Source organism: Chaetodon trifascialis, chromosome 23 (assembly GCF_039877785.1).
Source record: "Chaetodon trifascialis isolate fChaTrf1 chromosome 23, fChaTrf1.hap1, whole genome shotgun sequence".
NCBI classification, from domain to species: Eukaryota; Metazoa; Chordata; class Actinopteri; order Chaetodontiformes; family Chaetodontidae; genus Chaetodon; species Chaetodon trifascialis.
This window is the reverse complement of record NC_092078.1, coordinates 9,331,370-9,351,981: the sequence shown is the minus strand read 5'-3', so window position 1 is coordinate 9,351,981 and position 20,612 is coordinate 9,331,370. Positions and strand designations below refer to the sequence as shown.

Below are 20,612 nucleotides of genomic sequence, written 5' to 3'. Positions count from 1 at the left end.
GCAGAAACAAGCTAAGCTATCTTAAGCTGTGATGGCGAAGCTAACGAACAGTCGACACGAAGCAACAGCAGCAATAATTCTGAGTCATGTTTTGGCCGCCTGATGAATTAAAGTTCACTGCTTTAATAGGCTAGACAAGTTTAGCCTATTCAAAGCTACAGTCTGAAGTCTAGCTCACGGATCAAAGTGGCTGTGTATGGAGTCGCGTGGCACATGTGAATCACGGGAGAAAAAAAGACAAGACAAAGTGCTAACAATGCAGAAGAAGCAACAGTTAACGTGTAACATCCGTCCAGTTAATGGCTTCAGATAACAGAAAAACTCAATTTGTGTTCGTGAATTGTTAAGACCATTCAAAGCATGTGTTATAGGTAGACCTCCAGAGGACAAAACATGGGCCAGAAAGTAGCTGTTTTGGACTCCAACTCTCTCGCTCTTTAGTCGCTAATGCTAATTGCTACCTGTCTGTCTGTCGTGGAGGCTGAGCAGGTAAGATACAGCTGGTTATTCAAACCTTTTCACTGACAGCTGCTTTGAAAAATTACACTGATGAGAGCGCTGACACTGAACCAAAACAGTGAAGCTGCAGGCTATGAAACCAAAACAATGAGCTAAAACAGGCTATAACGATATGCAGAGCTGAGATGAGCTGCAGAGTACGGTAATAATTCTGTCACTGCTTCACTTTACACATTATCATTTGATCTTAAACTATAAATTATATCGGCTTTGGCGTCAAATGTAAAAATCAAATGTAAGAATAGAACAAGCAATAACTTCTTTCAAACAAAATTCTTCTTTCTGCTTTCAAACGTTACAGAGTCACTTTTAAGTGGCTCCATTTTGTCTTAATTAAGGTGTCTGAGGGTGTCGTCTGCGACAAAACTAAACAAAGTCTTAATAACGGCAAAAACAAAGTCTAATAACAGTCTGGTATTAACTCAAAATCTAGACTGTGTCAAAACACTGGAGCCCACTGTAGAGTATCATCAGCTTCAGCATCACACATTGCATTACTCAGTAAGGGAGCACGGTGACACCATATAGGAATGAAGAGGAGTGAGAGAATTAGAGATGCAGATGAACAAAGACTAATATTGACAGGAGGATGGGAAGGAAAAGGGGGGAGGAAGAGAAAGATACACAGACCGACAAATAAACAGCAGCAAAAATGACAGAGACCAGGACGAAGCTTGAGGGGAAACTGCGCCTTGAGAGGAGGAGAGAGACAAAGTGAGTGAGTAGCAAACAGCAATGGGAGGAGCAGAGGGAGAGATGTGAGGAGGGAGGGAGGGGGGAGGTATAAGCAGCGCTGCCTATCTAGTGGAGGGTAAATGTTTCTGTGTTTGTGCTCTCACGTCGGCAAGCGAGGCTCAACACTTCCCCTGTGGAGTGGATGAGTGTAAGCGTGTCGCGGTTGGAGGCTGGAAGGCCGAGCTGTGATAGCATGTGGTTACCAGGGGCCTCCCGCAGTTGGCTTCTCCCACTTACAGGAAAGGAGGCTGGCTAAGAGGAGGTGCACAGCCTGGGAAGCCAGGGAAGAGATGGGCATTTTTTTAAACTTCCCATAAATTAGAATAACAGTGATACACAGGGCATATTCAATCCAATGCAACAGATTTAATGTCAGCTTACTTTGATATTGGGCTTTTTGAAGATGAAACTGAGCTCTAAAGAGGCCAAATCATCTGTGCCCTTAAAATAATAAACTGTAAAATGGTCTCTAATGTCAAGGGGAACAATCTGAGTTCTGACAGTGTATATCAAACAAAGACAGACAAAGAGGGGCGGTGGCTAGTGGACACAACAGACATCAGCAGTACTGAGAGCTGCTGCTATTCTGCATTAAACACAATAATGTATCACCTGAGTGTGTTTGCAAAGGGGATTTGATTTGTTCAAAGACAAAGAGTGATGTTCAAAAGCAGAAACTGAACAGGCTACCTGCTATTGGTTCATCTGCTGATGTTTATAATAAATGCTTATTGTTGTTCTTTGTTTTGTTTTTCCTAATTTGCATTAAAAACAGATGGGAGAGATTTTGAAAGGAGATGATTGAGATTTCTCCCATTTCATCTCCATAAGCCAGGTCACAAGATGTTTCTGCAAAATGAACTTCAAAGTTAAGTGGAGAACGCAAAACAACGAGCTGCTGATCGTCTGCCAGAGTCCCTATAAGTAGCTACTAGATAGATGGTTTTTGGGGGTGAAATTTGCATTTTTAAAATCTTTATTTTTGTTTTGATCGTGTTTTTACTTTCACTTTCACTTTTTTTCTTTTGAAAATAAACAAATCAATAACAAAAACTGTCTGTTTTTAGGAATAAAAACCCAAATAATGAGCCTAGTTTATGGAACACAACAGAGCTTAATTGGCACCAAACTCCAGCTAATATATGACCTGTTTAGTTTCTGCTTTTCAACATTAGATACCAGATGTTCATCTTTGGGTTTTGTTATGATTTAAGGTCTTTATTTCTACATCACTGTTTTTATTTACTTTTTGTCTTGACCAGCCATTTAGTTTGCTTTGATTGTTGTAAACACAAGAACGCTCCCGACCGTCTTTAAAGAAGATTGCAGCGGCCTGTTTCAATACCACAGTTCTGTCTTGGACCACACTCAGTAATATGAGAATGGGGCCTGTGCCTGCTACTTTAACACAAGCATTAATGTCATTGAGGTGTTTGCATGTTGGAGTGTTTGCGTATATGAATGTATGTGTGCTGTAAGAGATGACAGTTTCAGCTGTTAAAAAGAGGTCTTGTGCCACCAGCGTCACGTAAATAAACCGGTTGGCAGGCTGGAAGTTGATCAACAGTTGCAATCCAAACACTTTCCTTGCCCTTCTGTGGCTGTTTCTCCCTCAGCAAATTGTTGTTTTTTTCCCCTTGTAGCCCCCATTAGGATGATAGATGAGAGGAGATGCAGAGGGGATGGTTAATCTTTCAGTGAGAGAAAGACCAGAGAGAGGAGGGAGGTAGAGAGCAGCATGCCATGCACATAAATAAACAGGATGTTGGGATTTTAGTGGGAAAATGTGTGAGAGGGAAGGAGCCACTCACAGATAGAGGATGGAGGGCTGGAAAGGGGGACAAAGAAGAGCAGGCCTGAGCGAAGAGATAGAGGGTGATTGAAACAGAACAACGTGGATAACAGATGGAATGAAAAGCAGACCAGGGTGAAGAAAGAGGAGAGAGAAACTGGGATATAACGAGAGGGAGACAGCGAGCAGCGGGATCCTGGTGGGCGAGGGGAGGGGATTCTGGAGGGCTATATTGAGCTCAGTTTCTCCACAGGAGCTGCTTAATGAGCACAGAGTTTGTAAGTAATTATTGGTTATCAACCTGATAATAGTCATTGCTCCATTTTGTGCAGCAGTTTCCACATACTTATACAATTATGGGAATTATTAACGAAGCGCCGTCTTTGCGTCATTGCTTTGCATTTCAGACATATAGTGTGGCCAGCTGGGCCATTATTTTTTGTGTTGCATAATGCAGGTTCCCGGGGAGGGGCAAGAAGAAGTAAGAAGTGCATTCTTCTAAGCAATGGGGTAAACAATGAGGAGCCAATTTAGCTTTCAAAACAAATGCCAGAGTTTCATTTAGGAGGGGAGGAAAACAGAGACTGTGGATCACAACTTTGTAGCTATAGCATGAAATAGAAGGACGGTCCTTTTATTTGTGTGTATGACTAAGCAGTTGTTTGAAACAGCAGTTACATTAGAAGCAATGTCCCTGTATTTATTCAGCTATCTACATAGTAATGTTGCTGAGTGTAAACATACCGCAGTGAAAATCTGCTCCTCTGTCAAGACTTTGTCACCCAGTGTAATACTGTGGCTCAATGAGTGTTTTTAATAGTTGAAAACAATGGAGCTCTATGCTAAGCTATAGCAGGTAAACAGGTGGGGATAGATGATCAAAACAGTTAAGTAAGGCTGAATAAGGTAGCCACAATAATGATGTAGAAGGACACAGTCCTTTTATTTGTGCTCACAAGTGAGCAGTTATTTGATACAGCAGTTACATTAGTGGCATTAGTCATTAGACCCTGCAACTGATCTAGTTTCACTTTCTTTATTCAACTATTTACATCATCATTTTGTTGGGCCTTAATTGTAGACATGTATAAGGCATATACTGCAGTGTGAATACTAAATCATTCAATAAATGCTCTAGAAAAATATCAACATGTAACAATGGGAAGCAGCACTGTAACATTCAATGGAAACTAAAGTTGTCTAGGAGCAGTGTTACTGAAATTCGGATTCTGACCTTAGCAGGACTTGCTTGGAAGTATATATGTTCTGACAACACAGATGTCAGAGGGGACCCTCAGGACCCCAGCCTGTCACCGCAGGCTAGCCAAGGGGGTGGGGGAGGAGGCTAAATTAATCTAGGCTAGGCCAGGAAGGGAAGGGGTCACAGTTCACTGTGTATGCCCCGCTGCTTTAGCACCGGCTGACAGGCCACAGGAGTCTGAAAGTCCATGATGTACTGGCATTTGCTGGGCTCCTTCACCGATCGCAAGGCTGTCTCCGTTCCGCATGTCAGTGTGACCTAGAAAAGCACAAAGAAAGGAAAGTTGAGGTGGTGCGGGGAGACGAGCCTTAGTTAGCCTGAGTCAAGAGCCATGCCAGTTTTATCTCCCGGAGGGGGCTGATTGAAGACGCTGTCCTACCTCTTGTTTTAGTGATTTTCAAACTTTTGTGAAGCAATGGGATTCACTGCAAATGATAGAATTATGCCAAAACTACAGTAGTAGTGGAGCTGGTGAATCAAGCACTATCAGGTCTCCCGGCACACAAAGAGTTTCATCACTGTCTAGCCTGCAATCTGAGTGTTACAAGACCCAAAGTGATGCTGTGACTGCGGGACACTGCGGTATCATAGGACATCACCGCCGCTGTCCCCATGTGTGAACATGACACGCGAGGATGTGATTACCACTGTCATGACTTTAATAAGCGACTTTGACGCTCTCTGCAAGAGAGTGGAAAGGGAAAATAAAAGGTATTTTACTTCTAGGGGGTTTCCATAGCAACCCCTCACATCATCCTGCACCCTGAGCAGACGATACCTCCGGCGAACAAAAGCACCTGGAGAGGGAGAGAGACGGGAACTTGACAGGTATTATTGTGCTGAAGTTTCAGGCTGGTACAAGTGGTGATTTGGTTTTGTCCCGTGCTTGGATTAAAAATAGTCTTTTGTTATGTCACTTAGTATCTTGTTGCACAGAGATATTAAGTGGGTGTGTGCCACTCGGTGAGACAAAGTGTTTTCCTGTGTGTGTGTGCATGATTATTGGAGATTCAGAGCCATTGATCAGTGCTGTGGTTACAAGCATGGAACTTCTCCAGCATGTGCATGCACTTCTGTCTCGACTCTTCCTTGTTTTAAAGAGGAACAGCTGTGTGTCTTCTGTGGCTCTGGAGGTGGAGCTTTGTCAAATCTGACAGAGATGATGTCATAGTGATGTCATCAGGGTTGTCTCAGCTTGGGCTTGGATACTCCTCATTTATGACTATGATAGTGACAAGTGAGCATCTCGTCCAAAAGAGGTGGGTGTTTAATGAAAGATACTGTTGAGTTGCATCATGGGAAATGTGCTAAGGACCAATAATCAAGATTGCTTCTGCTGCATCAATGTTTTCCATTCTCCTTTTAATCTCTCTCCTGCAAATTATGTCCATGGAGTGCCCCTTTAATACACGCAAACATATGAGCTCACTTAAATTTTCTAAATCAAACAAATTACCCTAAGCCTAACATGGTAGGTTGGCAAAATGCAAATAAAATCAAATGATACATCTATATAAACACTTCTATTAGTTCTGATATCACTGTTTTCAGTAAAAACAGTGCTGTGATCTGGGATCGTGGCCACGCCATGGGCAAAAAGAAGTATGAAGAAACTCGATCACACAGGTTGTAAACAAGCCAACAGTTTAGACATTTTATCTGTTATCCGTCAAACTGAAAGTGAGCGTGCTACAAATGTCAGTAATTATCCCCCACTGCACAGGAAAGCTGTGTGTGTGCACAAGCATGGCAACTATAGTAGGTCAAGTCTGTGCTGGATGTTTACAACAGACAGCCTGGGTGATACTTTTACTGTTGACCTTTGTTTTCCTAACTCAGGCTTTTGTTTAAAGCCTGCATGATCGCCTGAGTGTGCATGTTTTTTCTCCTATATAACTTTCTTAGCAACACTGCCCCACTCTCAGATCCTGGTGAGTACAATATCATCATAAAGTGGGACCAAGTGTGTGCACATCCAGGCAAAAATATTCAGCTGTGAGACAAAAAAAATAAATAAATATCACTGCAGGCACAAAGGCTCCACTGTTTATTTGAAGCCTGGCAGTGTGCAGACCTTTCTCCTATGCGCCTGCAGTACAGTATTGACAAATAGAAGAGATGGCCAGATCTACAAAAACCTGACCTATTATCCTTTAAACAATGGGAGAGGCTGCTTTAGATCTGAGGCCACAGTTGCGGTAGTTGTAGCTGAACTCACTGCTCACATGTAACAGTCACACTCCAGCACTTTGAATTTAATTAATAACTGAAACAGTTGAGTTCACCCTTCCCTGCAGACTCTTAAGATACACTGCACGCTGCTTGAATTTGGATTACCTCAATATCCACCACTGAAACAATACATCACTGGTCCCACTACTCGAGTATAAAGTGTGTTTCACCGCTGAAAGAGAGAGCACTACCCAAAGACGAGGTTCAGCATTTCAAATATAATGAGCGTCGACTTCTGACGAGACTTCATTTATGCCGACTGCACACGGTTAGGGGGTTGTATCAAAGGAATTCAATTTAGTCTTTTCAAAGGGGGCCCCCGGATGGCATGAGTACATACATTCGCAAACGACATTTATTGGACTCTGATTTGAAGAGGGGGCCAGGCAAAGAAAATAAGATGATTAAATGTGCTGCATTTTTAATTGAGCAAATTCTCACACAGAAATGTAAATGGGTCTCATAAAAGTAACTGAAAGAGGAGGGAATACTGGGAGACTGGAGAGAGGAGAAGAAGGAGAAAAAGCTGCAGGAGAATGCAACCGGAGCGACATTAACCATAAAAACCAATGAAGACTGACAGAGGGGGAAAAGCGAGTCAGCTTCCATCACTTGGCTTTGAACAAAACATCTTTTTGCCAGGCTGCTGAGTGGGCCATGAGGACTGTACGTCTTTTACTGATTGACTGACTAACTCCCCATTGTTGAAACACACATGCGCAGAAAGAGACATGCAGAGAGCAGACTCGGCTTCAAATTGTCCCTGATGAATGTGGAGAGAGGAGCTTCATTTGGCTGTTTTCTTTAGCTTTCCCTCTGGAAATAAGAAGTCCATGGCCTCTTTGTACCGTTAAGTTGTATTTATTTCTAAGGTTGATTGTTAAAGTCATTATGTACGGCATCTTTAGGCTATTGTAGTGGGAGGAGTGTTATCTAAAGCCTGTGGCTGAAGAATCTTCTTGGTCTTATGCAAAAAGAGGTTTCAGCATCATTTATGATCTATGAGTCATGTGTCAAAAGCATCTGAAAGCCTAACTGTGGCAAAACCGCTGTAATAGAAACGTCAGGCAGTCCTCCGTCAGTCTGCTGTGAACGTTTTCACTGTAGTCTCAATGAAAACGGCTGGCAGTGTGGTCTGTCCAGAGTAATGAGAACATTGTTTCTGGGAAGACAAGTTGCTGTAATTTTTCTTTGCTTAGAGTATTGGGGTGGCAGCAGAAATCTCAGAAGGGGATATATCAAAATGTGGCCGCACCAAACCAAACTGCGGTAAATGCTCAATAGTGGCGGAGAAAACCATGCCTTTATTTTTAATTAATCTCATGTTCCCCAGTTAATGCCAAGTCAAAACCTCCTCCGTGTTTACCCCTTGTCTTAATAAATTCAGCATAATGTCCATTTCTACAGCACTAATTCCATCAGCACAGCAAGTCATGTGAGACGTTCCACTTTGCTTTTTTTCCCGGACAACATTAAGCTGTCATGAACGGGACTCGACACTTCCTCCAGAGGTCTCACATTAAAAGTCTTGCATTATTCCCTTCATCCTGTACTGTAAGTAGTTAGTAAGAAAAAACATCAGTGTTAAGTTTTGGCGACGGTAGATGGACACTGCACGGCAAAGAAGAAACAACTGGCATTAATACGGGTATGAAAACATTATTTCTGTTGATAAACAGAACCTCGGTGCAGCAGAGTGATGAGTATAACATGGCTCAGTTGTGGAACTGATGGAAGAGCTTTTTTTTTTTTTACCTGGCCTTTCTTTGTTTCTTTGTTTTTTGATGGTCTATTATTTGATACTTATTTGTCATACCAGCTTTCATATGAGAATGTATGTTACCTGCATGGCTTGGAGAAAACTATAATAAGAAAAGAAAACAAGCCAATTGAAATTATTTTAAGTCTACTTTCATGGATAATGAACTGTGAATAAAAAAAAAACTGCAGTATTTCTGTTCTGTTCTGTAAAATCCCACACAAACACTGGTGAGTATGACTGTATACTTATATCAATACAAGAGGTTACCATGAAGGAAACAATGACTTTGCATTAAGGTGGCGATTTCTTTCCAAAATATGACAAGATACACTTATAAAACATGGACAGTTACTAATACAATAATGTCTGGTTTTTAAATAAAGGCCTCAGCCACTACTTGAGAGTACTTTTTGTGGTGTGAGTGTACACTGGATTGGTCCATGAAGGTATCTGAAACACAGTGATTTGCTCATATTTGTGCTGCCTGACAGTGTATCCACTGTGTTAGTCATAATGCCAGAAAGCATAATTGGTGTGATTCTTCTAATTCACTTTGAAAATCTAAAATGTCCACATCTGCTACAATGAATTAAAATACAAATAAGTTCAGTATCACATCTTTTATTTAGGGTGGAACTCTGATGAGCTGTGCGAACGACTTCTTTTTGTTCCCTCATCCTTTACTGTATCATCTACCCATCTGTGTATTTGACAGTCTGTCAGTGTGTACGTACAATTTGTTCATCTGTCTGTCTATTAGTTTATTCATGTCTGCCTCTTCACGCTCTCATATGCTCCCACTACTGTGTCTGTGTTTGTGTGTCTATTGTGGGTTTTGTGTGAAACACATGTACTTACTGTAGTGCTGCGTGAGCCTCCTTGCCAGCAGGGTTCTCCGTTCTCATACACCATCTGACTGTACGGGTTCTTTGGTGTTCCTGCCCACATCCCCCACTTCCTGGAATAAAAAAAGGAAAAAGATTCGATAGTTTTAGGGTCATATTTAAGTGCCTTTGGAAGCAAAGTTTCTGTCTATCAGTCAAGCCAAAGAAAAACCAGTCATTTCCTAATCTTTTGTACACATTTGGGACAAATTGAGCACAGAAACATACATATATTTTTAAACATCACTAGGTTGGCTTATTGAAAAACACTTTCTCCCAGCAAAAATAAAAAGCTGGCAAGAGGGCCAGTCTGGCAGTGCCCTCCTTTGGATCCTGGTGCTGGCGCTCTCGCGTCCCCTCTCCTCTTCAACAATGGAGGGGAAATATTAATTACCATTTTGTCAGAGTTAATTCTGTGTGCAGTAACACACAAGGGAAGGAGAAGAGGAAACCACACGACGCTAGTGAAGCCCATCTCAAATGAGGTTGTGCCTGCCCAGTGCTAGCTAATTACATTCTCACCAAACATTTGGAAAACCAAAGCAAACCAGGGTGCCAGTAGACGGTGTCCAACACAGCTCGCAGGACTGACAGATGCCATTTGATTTCGCTTCCACCAGCTAACTCCCTCTGATCTTTTGTTGAACTTGAGCAGCGTCTTTGAGGTGGCGTCAACTGCAGTCGTGCTGCTGGTATTGATTTTTGCACAACGCTGTAATCCTGTTAGAGAGGAAAGTCTTTTCTGCATTTGGTGCATGGCTGATTGAAGATTTTTACTGAAATGTGTGCTGCTCTGATCTCTCGCCCTACATAGACTAGCAACTGTTTTCTGTCAGTGATGCCAAATGCAAATAATGAAATCAATCCTTTCACTTGCAAAGAAACACACATAGAAAAAGAGACCTGATGGTCTGCAAGCCTTTTTTGCCTGTCAATGCTCTATTAATCATCCTGAATAAAACCTACAAAAAGCCATAAATTGTACTTTTTGTTCTTTTAATCTGCCTAAGTGCTTTTCTCACCAGTGCCAACCCTGTCGCAAGTGTGCAACACTTGATCAATGTGCCCACTGTACATTGACCTTTCAATGGGGGATTAAAGTAGCAAGATCTGCTCTGTTCTTTAAGCACTGCTTTTAGTATTATAGAAGATAATCTGCTATATTTCAGGACCTATTATGATGTGTTCATTGGTTCTCTAATTCATCTTAATGGTATTTTATACTTATATGTTCGTTTTTCAAACATCTATAGAAACAGAAATGAATAGGTTAATCCATCATTAATATTGCTCCTTTTTCCCAAACTACAAACAAGTAATTACAGTCTCAGACCGGACAGACTATGGGTGGTAGTAAAATGTATTCTAGGTGGTTATATTAAGTTGTGCCCAACAAGCATGGAATTTCTTTCCACATTTCTTTAACGCTGTTTTATTCTCATTTGACCTTGATGAGGGCAAACGTGGAGTCCTCTTTGATTTCAAAAAGCACTCTCAAGCTTTTACAGATACATGGCCGTCTTCAGGTCCCTGAGTGTGGCTTTTCTGCCGTCCATGATGTGCATGGCTTATTTAAGATGCCTGAACGGGTCAGTCAGAGGTGAATTGCTCACACAAGTGGAAGCCGGCTGGGCCCGAGCGTCTCGCCTTTTTCCTTCCAGCCTGTTTGATTGGGTTTTAGCACTCTCTTAGTACCATGAGGCCCTCAAATGGATTGCTGTCAGGGCCGGCGGACATGCCAAGCGGAGAAAGTGACAGTGCTGTGGCTCTCGCTGCTAGTTGACCAGCGATCCCTTGCGCATCACCTCCATGCCTCCTTGTCCACTGCACCCCTCCTGTCACCCTAAGGCACGCAAGCACCTCATTCCCTTGCCTCACCTTCGTTCACTTCCTCCCTTAATCTCCATTCTCGCTTTGTCAGCCCTGTGTGTGCCCCAGGAGGCAGCGTAGGCCCTGTCAATTAGGTTTAAGTTATCCCTGAGACGTAGCCAACACACTCCAGTCATTTGGACTCAGGAGTCACGAGATGGGATCGTATTGACAGATCATTCCCGTTAATAATACCTGCTTCCACTCGGTATTGGCAGGTCATTTTCTACAGTCATTCCACAGTTATCCCCAGACTAGTGCATGCTAGTTACTTACACATCATTGGGCCTTATTGCTTAATTTCATGGCACAAGGGTGCATAAACATTACTATATGTTAGTCTGACCCTGTGACTGACAATATAGCACATGTGCAAAATGAACCCTGCTGGCTCAATGACAAATTCATTTTCTCATCCAATTTATCACAGTTTGGCTTTAAGCTGCAGCCATGATACACACAATGCTCACTTGAACTTACAGCAGCAGGGCCAGTTTCCTTTAGTTATCTGGGTTACTGTATGTTCATGCATATCTGCTTCACCTGTTTTCTGCAGCCAAGCAGGAAATCCTGTTTGCCTGCCCAACAAAATGGTTGACACCCAACAATTATTATTCAGGTCAGAGTACAGGCTACATTTTTTAGTAATAGAACAAGAGAGACAGTAATAAAATAGCATGAATGAACATAATTAGATTAAAAATTGGCAGCAGAGAGTAAATTGCATCTTAGCTTTTGTAGAAAATCCATTTCCGACCACATACAGACAAGGGAGGGGCCGCACATGCAGACTTCCTTTTAATGATTAATGATGGGAGACACTGAACTCGTGCTCCTTTTAAGGCTTAAAACCTCGGGAATCTTATTTACTGATATCTGGGTTATGAGTCATTCTTTGTCTGGCCTCGTCTAATGCCATAAAATGCACCTTCCATCACAGATAAACCTGTAACAGCAGCATATCTAGTCAGCTAAACCTATTATCCATACATTAACTTTGCATTGTGGGTGAGATGGCGGGCCTCGGAGAAATCACACATGCCTCTAACCGCACACATTAGCGAGTCAGTCTCATTTAACTTTCCCTCTGAATCACGAAGGTGTGATTTCTATTGACACAGAGAATAGCAGATGGAGTTGTGATTTAATTAGATCCAGTACCCACAAAAACACCCTTAAAATTGCAGTTTTAGCTCCTTGATGCCTTCAGAGCTAAGTTAACTGTAAGACTACACAAAGAACTGAAGAATGGTGGAAATACTATATAATATGCTGTTAATCATCCAGTATAAGTCCAACATGCTAATTTTGGAATTCAAGAACATTAAAAAAATACTTTTTGTGACTGTTATGACAAAATTGGTCTCAAAGTATTGTTTTACAGATTTTTTTTATGATCTAATCCTCATTAGGAATAATTAGCATTAAAAAAGCTGATTAGCTCCCTTTTCTTCTTCTGATAATGGCTTGAGCTGATATAAGCTCCTCTTATTTCTTTAAAACGAAGCGGTCGCCAGTGATTCTGTTTTAAACTTCATCGCGGCATTAATCCGTATGCCTCGAGTGATAAATCCCCAAGATCCACAGCTAATCTCGCTCAACACTGAGAGGAGAGTTACCCCCTCTGATATAGCCACAAATCAACCTTTCAGAAGCAATTATCATTTAGACAACTCTACTCTGGTATTTAAACACCCCGCAGATACTGAGAGGGGGGGCGAAAATCTGGGCCAAAACTGTGTTTGTGCTTGCTTTCATGTGTGTGTTTGTGTGTGGTTTGACACCCTGGGCCTTCACCGCAGAGAAAGTGGATGAACAAAACTGCAGGGAGAAACAACACAATGGTAGCCCCGATTGGTATGTCTGTGGTTTCCTCAAGAAAACGGAATATAAATTTGCTCATTTGCCTTCAGCGCTTTTTTCGTATGTTTCTAGACATCAGAAAGCTGACGTAAAATCCACTGAAGCGTCATCATATCTGCTTCTCATGCACGGGAGCAAGCTGCCTGCATGCATTCATGTATGAAAAGTGTCTGCGTACATCTGCGCTACAAGTAAAGGAATTATATTCATATTTCCACAACAAGTGCTTTCACAAGCAAAGAGAGAGAAGAGTATCTACGATGAGGCAACAAGGGCTGGATGTTTAACTTCAATACTTTATGATGCATCGAACAAAACGCGCCCACGGTGACTGAAAACTGTCACTGACTGCTTGGTTAGGCTCTTACCATGCATGCACACTGCACTAAAAAATGCAAGCGGCTGCGTTGGTGGGAGTGTGTCATTTATCAAAATTTGCTCATTTTCTATTAGAATTTTGGTCATTTCAGCCTTCATTTTATCTCGCTTTTCAAATATGTTAATTCCTTTAGAGTCGCTTGTTCTAGCACAAGGCTTTCTTAATGCAAAATATGGCTGGCTTCTGAAGCTCAAGCGGTATAGACGCGTTCTGGATTAAATGGATTATCTTACAAGGTAGCTAGAAAACACATCAAAGGCCGCTTTATCTTGAATTAATACTATTTAGCGCTAATTGGAAACTTAAATTAAAAGCAAATGGAGAAGAAAAATGAAAAAAATGTCAATATTCCTCAGTAGGAATGAGGTATAAAAAAAGGCCATTATGTGCATTGAAACTCATGTATTGTTTGGTCGCTCCCATCAGCTTCTGTTATCAGAGGACGTCAGCATTAAGCCTGCTCCTTCAAATACACTCCATTCATTTGCAGCAACAATGATCTCATGTGCCAACTCAGCTTTAGATTACTTGTAAATACTTCTGCAACAACCAGCTCCTCATCCTGAATCCTAACCTGTGTTAAGATGGTGCAAAGTCTGTGCTTATTACCGTCACCTTCCCACTGTAGCATCCACTCATTAGCTGCCACTGCAATGAATTATACCTCACAGCTATGCTTTTCGCTGCTTTAACAAGGGGTCTGGAGCAGCAAGTTAGTCCCCTCACTATGCTGTTAATGCGCTAATCATTTACAGCATGAGACGCCGCGCTGCACTGGCAGGTAGAGAGAGCAATTTGGGAGCTGCTGGCTAATTTGGATTCAGTGAAGCAGCGGCGTTACAAAAAAAGAAAAGGCTCCACTCTCATAGCCGAGCAGTGCCAAGCATCGCTAACCTCTGCCACTCGTGTAAGGTCACCAATCAGAGAATGGCGTTTCGAGACGAGCCCAGACACTGTCATTACCGTGCCAGTCACTGATGCTCCTCTCACCCTCCTTCCACCCATTGTGCCCAGCACCTTAATAAATAATTCATACGCATAGGAACATGTGAAGGGCACATGCTCAGTCAGGGCTTTTCACTTCATTTCGTACGACTGATGCACAAAGAGGGCGCTCACACATCCCTTCTCTTCTTCATATTTCTGACTTGTGGGGCTCAGAACAGGTTTTAAATACATTATCAGACATAACAGTGTATACGGGGATGTACACTATTGAAACTACGAGCGGGAACCTGGATGTTTCTGTGTCTCGCAACCATTCTGTTGGCCAATTTTCTTATGTATAACACGCCGACCCACATGATTACTCCAGATCAGTGAGTAACATCCATGGCACATTTTGTTTTGCGTAAACAGAACACCGAGGCCGTTTTATGTGCAGCTATAAAACAAACTCAGGGTGCATATTTCATCAACACCTCCTGACAGATATGAATCAGGGCTGATGTCAAACCCAAATCAGTATTCTGTTAACAGCTCACTTGTGCCTCATTAACGACTGGGCTAGACGTTGCCATGGCTACCCAGCAGAAAGGCCATCAGGGGTTCACAGTGTCAGCTCCCCCCCCCCCCCCCCCCCCCACTCCCTCCCACTTTAACCCTCTCCTCAGACACACAAGAGTCATTACCCTTTTGCCTTGATTGCCAGATAAAGTGTGGGCTGTTCAAGGTTCAGGAACCATACAACAAACACATTAGGAGCAGAAATATATAGGCGCTACATTTCCCATAGAACTCCTGTATCTCCTCTGTGGTTGCACTGCTGTAACATGCCACGCTCCACTCGAACACTGAGCATTAAGCGGCTCCCAGGTAGAGAGGGTCCCTTTCTTCGCTAATGGCACTCGAGCGAATAACCTTGACAGCTCGAAAATGAGCGCATTAAGTAGAACACTTAAATGTATAATTATGCACTTGTTCCAGTGGAACTGTCATTACTCTGTAGGTTAAATCATTACAAAAAATTAAAGCATAAAATAAAACCGTCTTTTTTTTATATGTATATCAAAACAATAAAGGGGATGGGCACGGGAATGTTCACGAGCGAATGTATTAAAGTTTTATTCACATTTAATTAGTCGACTTCTCACTCTGTCCCTTAAGCAAATTATAGCAACTAGAGGGGGTAAAGGCAGCCAAGTGAAACACAGTGTTACCTTGAATAAAAGTCTGAATTTGAACATTTTTAGAAACATTTTGGGATAATGTCAACAAATTATGTAACATGGGTCTAAATGTTCATTGACATTTCAATGTCACATATTATGCCTTTAAATATGACATTTCATTTTATTTTTTTTAATCAAAAATGAAACCAGAATGTCAAGATAATGTATATATTGTTGTAAGAACGTGAACACTATGTTAACCTTTCATGAAAATGTCAATGATTATATGGAAATATAAAATATATATCAAAACAAAGAAAGCCTTGACATAAGAATAGTGCAGGTACGATGCTTTTTCAGTGTATTTAGGGGAAAAATAAGGTTGCAAAAGGTGCAAATTCTTTTCATTAATATGCTTTAGTATAATGAAATGGTTACTGTATGTCAGTATAGAAGTAAGAAAAAATCATCTAAATCAAATTCCTGAAAATGTAAACTACTGATAGTAGAACTTAATCATAGACATGATAAATAAAAGAAACACAAAAGTAATACGGTTGTTTGTATGGTCTGTTTTTAGCTGCCTTCGACAAACACAGTTTTGGTGTTTAGTGTACACAGACTGAGACCTCTGTGGGTTAAACAGCAACAGCTCGCAAGATGCTGTGTAAAATGTAAATAAAACTGAATGCAGTCATTTGCAAACTGTACATTCATGTGCTCACAAGGTGATGAACCTCGCTACAACCTCGCTTGTGAACGCCTGAGCCTTTCCAGGATGCCCCTTTCATACCCAATCATGATACTATCACCTGACTCTGTTTACCTGTGGAATGATCCAAACAGGTGTTTTGGGAGCATTCCACATCTTTCCCACTCTTTAGTTGCTCCTGTCCCAACTTGTTTGAATCATGCTGCTGAATAAGCATACAAATCATTGAAGCTGATGAGATTAAACATTAAATATACTGACTTTGTACTGTTTCCAGTTGAGTGTATGTCAGAAAGGATCAAGTTACAGCATCCCAACTTTTTTGAGAATCAGGGTAGTAGAATACAGACTTCAGCTCTCAATGTAGCCTTAACCACTTAGCAATTAAGACAGTGCTTCAGCTTCACCTTGCAAACAGTGGCCATTACGATGATTCAACATGTAACACACACATCACTTCTGCCTTCCTGTAACCAGCATCACACATCAAGTCAAATCAGCTTGACAATATCACATTGACTGCAGTTCGGTTGGGTTTTGTTGCTCCAGTCTCCCAGTCCTCACTACTCATCCAACACAGTTTGCTGACTCACACATCACACATCAGTTAGTGGAAGCTGAAAAATATTGTCAAATATCAACTTTGTCAAAACGCCAGAAAACATTGTGATTGTATTTTTAGCCTGTAACTGCCATCCTTAAGAGTTGCTTAAGTGTGTCATCCCAGGATTCAATCTCAGGTTGATGTTCAATTTCTTTGCGCTCATTTGTAACCTGCTTGTGTTTGAGTAGCTTTACAGTAGTAATCTTACAGCTCCCTTGTGATTGCTGTGCAATAAAAATGGCCACCTATCGAGATAATTACCTACAGTACTTCTCTCCTATTTATACATGCGCAGCCACTGCAGAAAACTGCAAGTGAACAGTAATTAATCTTAAAAGGAGAAGGGACGTGATATATTTCCCATCAGAACTTCATTCCTTTTAATACTTTTAAAAAGACGTCGGGCATTGCAGCTGCCCTCATGAGAAATGGACTCTTATTGATCAAATGAACATATTTCCATATTACCATGGCCACAGCGTAGAAGCTCTCCTTCTCGGGCCTCCCCCACCAATAAATTTGCTCAGCTGGATCACTCAAGCCCCTCAAAGGATTCTGACAGCCTGGAGGCATTCACATCGCGCACCTCTTTCTCTTCGCACCTTGGGATTTTTTTTTTTTTTTTTTTTTCGCTATTACGTTTTGGAGATCTTTTATTCAGAGAGCTATGAGAACTGCATCGCGGAAAAACAATAGGGTCACTACCCCTGGCTTTAAAGCGAGCCTGGCAGGAGGTGTGCAGAAACATTGTTAAGCTGCGTCCGGATGGAGCTCCAAAAAGGCAGATCTGTAAACAGCATGCGTATGTCTACAGTGCACTGCTACAAACAGCCAACCTATTTGTATTTTCCACGGTGGCCAGCACATCCCACTCTCTCTGGGGTTGCTCTGCGCTGTCATTTCAACTGCCTGGCTCCTTCGCAGTGGGCATACACAGTCATTCACTGTGGTTTCAATGTTGCTAGGCTACCTCACTTCTCCACTGTTTTCTGTTTGAAAATCTGCTGTTCAATAAAGCAGTTCAAGGGAGACCTGTGGGTTTGAATACTGAGCAATATGAACCTGCAGGAGTAACTGACAACACTAATAGCCTTTTTTTTTTTTTTTTGTTTCACAATACACTATTTCTTTTTTCCCTTGACTCGGTAGAACAGTATCTGCGCCTACCTCTACAGCCCATGCATCTGCTTCAGTCATAATATTCATACAACAGAACATTTATCACTTTCTCCAGTTAGATTTTCCTGTTTTAAAAGTGTACAATCTGAGTCATAACCGGAGAAAATCTTCCCTTTGTAGTCTTCCACTGTTCTTTTATGGTTTGTATATTCCTATCCGCCCAACACTGTCTAGGAGTTATTATTATTCCTGTTTTGTCTATCCTGTTTTCAGCTTTGGATGTTGGGCGTATTCCAAGCTTGGCCTGTCAAACACAATGTGTTTCCAAGGTTGAAGGGCGAATAAGCGAGGTGCTCGCTGGGGCCCTGCACAATTTCAGCCCTTTGTCTCTCTCACCGCGTGCTCTCAATGATGACGAGAGCAGAGCAGTTTGACCCCGGCACAATGGAGGGCCCAGCTCCTTGAACTTTGCAGGGCGATACGGGCCGCCCTCGTGATCCTGACTGCGTGGCCACCTGATTTCCCTGGAGTCTCAAAACAAAAACTCATTGGATGACCCCTCAACTGATCCTTTCCTCCTCCACAGCTACATTTAAATCATCCCATCCTCCTCTGTCTAGAGGAAAATATGCTTCATGTTAGCATGGCCAAACTATTACTCTTGCAGTGTTGCACCTTATTTTGTCTGGCTAAATTCTTAGCCTTCATGAGAGCATGAATAACATTTAATATTTAGCTTAATGTTCAGAATAAAGGTTTGTGGGTTCAAACTTCTTGTTATTGTCTGAGTCCTGACTGTTCCATATCATTGCATCTGGAGCTATTTCCATGTGTTTATCCTAAGCTGACTCTGAAAGGGGCCACATAAATATTTCAAATGCACTTCTGCTCTTGGTGAAAGGTTATATGGCCAGACACTGTTATGAGGCCGTACTTTAAAGAGTTGTTTTTTCTAGTTGTTGCGGTTGTTAGCAGGAAATGGTTCGAACACTAAGCTAATTAGTGGATGTTGACAATGTACTTCCTGGGGACTAGTGTTTTAAAAACTTAAATGGATCAGGCTGATAGTGAGCTGTGGTACTGCATGTATTTAAGTCATTAGAGTCATTTGAAAGAAATTAAAATGAGGTTATATACTGGGCGCTCACTGCTAACTGGAAGAAACTGCTGCCGGTGTCTTGTGTTATATCCTTGATTGTATCGCCTCAGTATGAACCTGTTCCTTGTTTGTAGTTGACTGCACACTCTCTTTGACTGCACACACTATGTTTCTGCCACCGAGAATCTGAAACTACGCTGCACTTTGTTCTGTGCTTTTGTCATCATTTTCACAACAGTGGTATAATGTCACTGCATTCAATTATGTTCCTGTGGTTTAGCATTACGGTGTGATTGTTCCACTTTAATTTTTGAAAACAAGAAAAGGTTGTCACACCTCACTTCTCTATTTTTTAACCCCATGTTGCTTTAGTTTCCTTTATATTAAAGCTTTTAATTTTTAAACCTTTGACCCATGTGTACTCTCAATTACAATTACAAAATACCTATCAGCTGTAGGTTGTCGAAGCACAAAGACCCCTGTCACACATTAATAGACTATAATGGACAGGTTGTGGGCACCATATTAAATAGCAATATACGTCTGAGTTTTTATTTCTTTAGTTTTGACTCTTTGGGAGGGCACAGACCACCACGGCCCGCTACTGCCTGCCTGCAGATAGAGCCGACAGTCCGTTCTTTTTACCTGACTGTGCAGTGTTTCATTTGTGCAGTGCACAATTCAGCCGAGGAACTCAGGTAGCAATGACTGAAAATCTGAGTAAAAGGAGTCACACAAGCTGAAAACAACTTAGCAGTGTGACAGTAAGCGTTTGATTAGATGTGAAAATTGATGTCATCTTAATGTCTGTGCATTAAGTATAGAGCTATGGCCAGGAGGTGGCTAGCTTAGGTTAGCATAAGGACTGGTCACTGCTCTGGTTATAAAATAGCGTGACACACAACTCCATATAAAACCACAAATTATTGTTTTTACATTTGGTTTTTTGCTTGGATTCAAAGAACAAGCTATAATGTGTTAAGTCTTAATGCTAAGCTAAGCTAACTGCATGGTTCTACTTCCATACTTGAGAGTGGTGCTGATGTTCTTATCTCACTCTCAGCAAGAAAGCATTTACCAAAATACCAATCTCTTCCTTTTAGTCTTCTTCAAGGCACCATACATATGTGCAAAGAGGCTAGAAGGCTGCTGTCTGAACTGTGAATGCATTAGTCATAAACTACTATACTGTGCAAGCAGGATGGAAAATGAATCATTGCCAAACACGACAAAACTACAATGGCAAAGAGCAACAGTGGTCTCAGCACTGCCCATGTTTGAAAGACACGACATGAATATTTGCTCAACAGCAGCCTCAAAAATGACCATCGAGTTCAATCGAAACCTGCGACGGACTCGAAAAACAGCAAAAAACAAACTATCACTATTAGCACACACACTTCAGTTGTGAGATTGTACCACAGAGGCTTGTGGGAAATGAATGCGACACAGTGGTGACAAAGGGTGATAAATGTTCTTCTATGTGGAATATGCACAGTGTGTGTTGTTTCCTCCTGCCAATGCTTTCATGTTATGTAAGCTCATATAAGCACAAGACGGGAGCAAACAGCACACGCCCTGTATGCTACAGCACATCGCTGATTTACATATATGTGTGTGCGTGAGTGTGTGTGTGTGTGTGTGTGTGTGTGTGTGTGTGTGTGTGTGTGT

At 41.7% G+C, this 20,612-nt stretch overlaps 1 protein-coding gene across 1 annotated transcript in view; it reads right to left on the bottom strand.

The window, feature by feature from the left end:
- Window positions 1-2,287: 2,287 nt before the first annotated feature.
- Window positions 2,288-20,612, bottom strand: part of LOC139351063 (glucosidase 2 subunit beta-like) — a 118,724-nt gene continuing 100,399 nt past the window's right edge. Inside the window, exons 14-15 of the mRNA XM_070992721.1 lie at window positions 9,160-9,259; window positions 2,288-4,565 (exon numbers count right to left, since the gene is read on the bottom strand). Coding sequence (XP_070848822.1) covers window positions 4,428-4,565; window positions 9,160-9,259 — 238 coding nt within the window. The 3' untranslated portion in view covers window positions 2,288-4,427. The remainder of the gene's footprint in view (window positions 4,566-9,159; window positions 9,260-20,612) is intronic.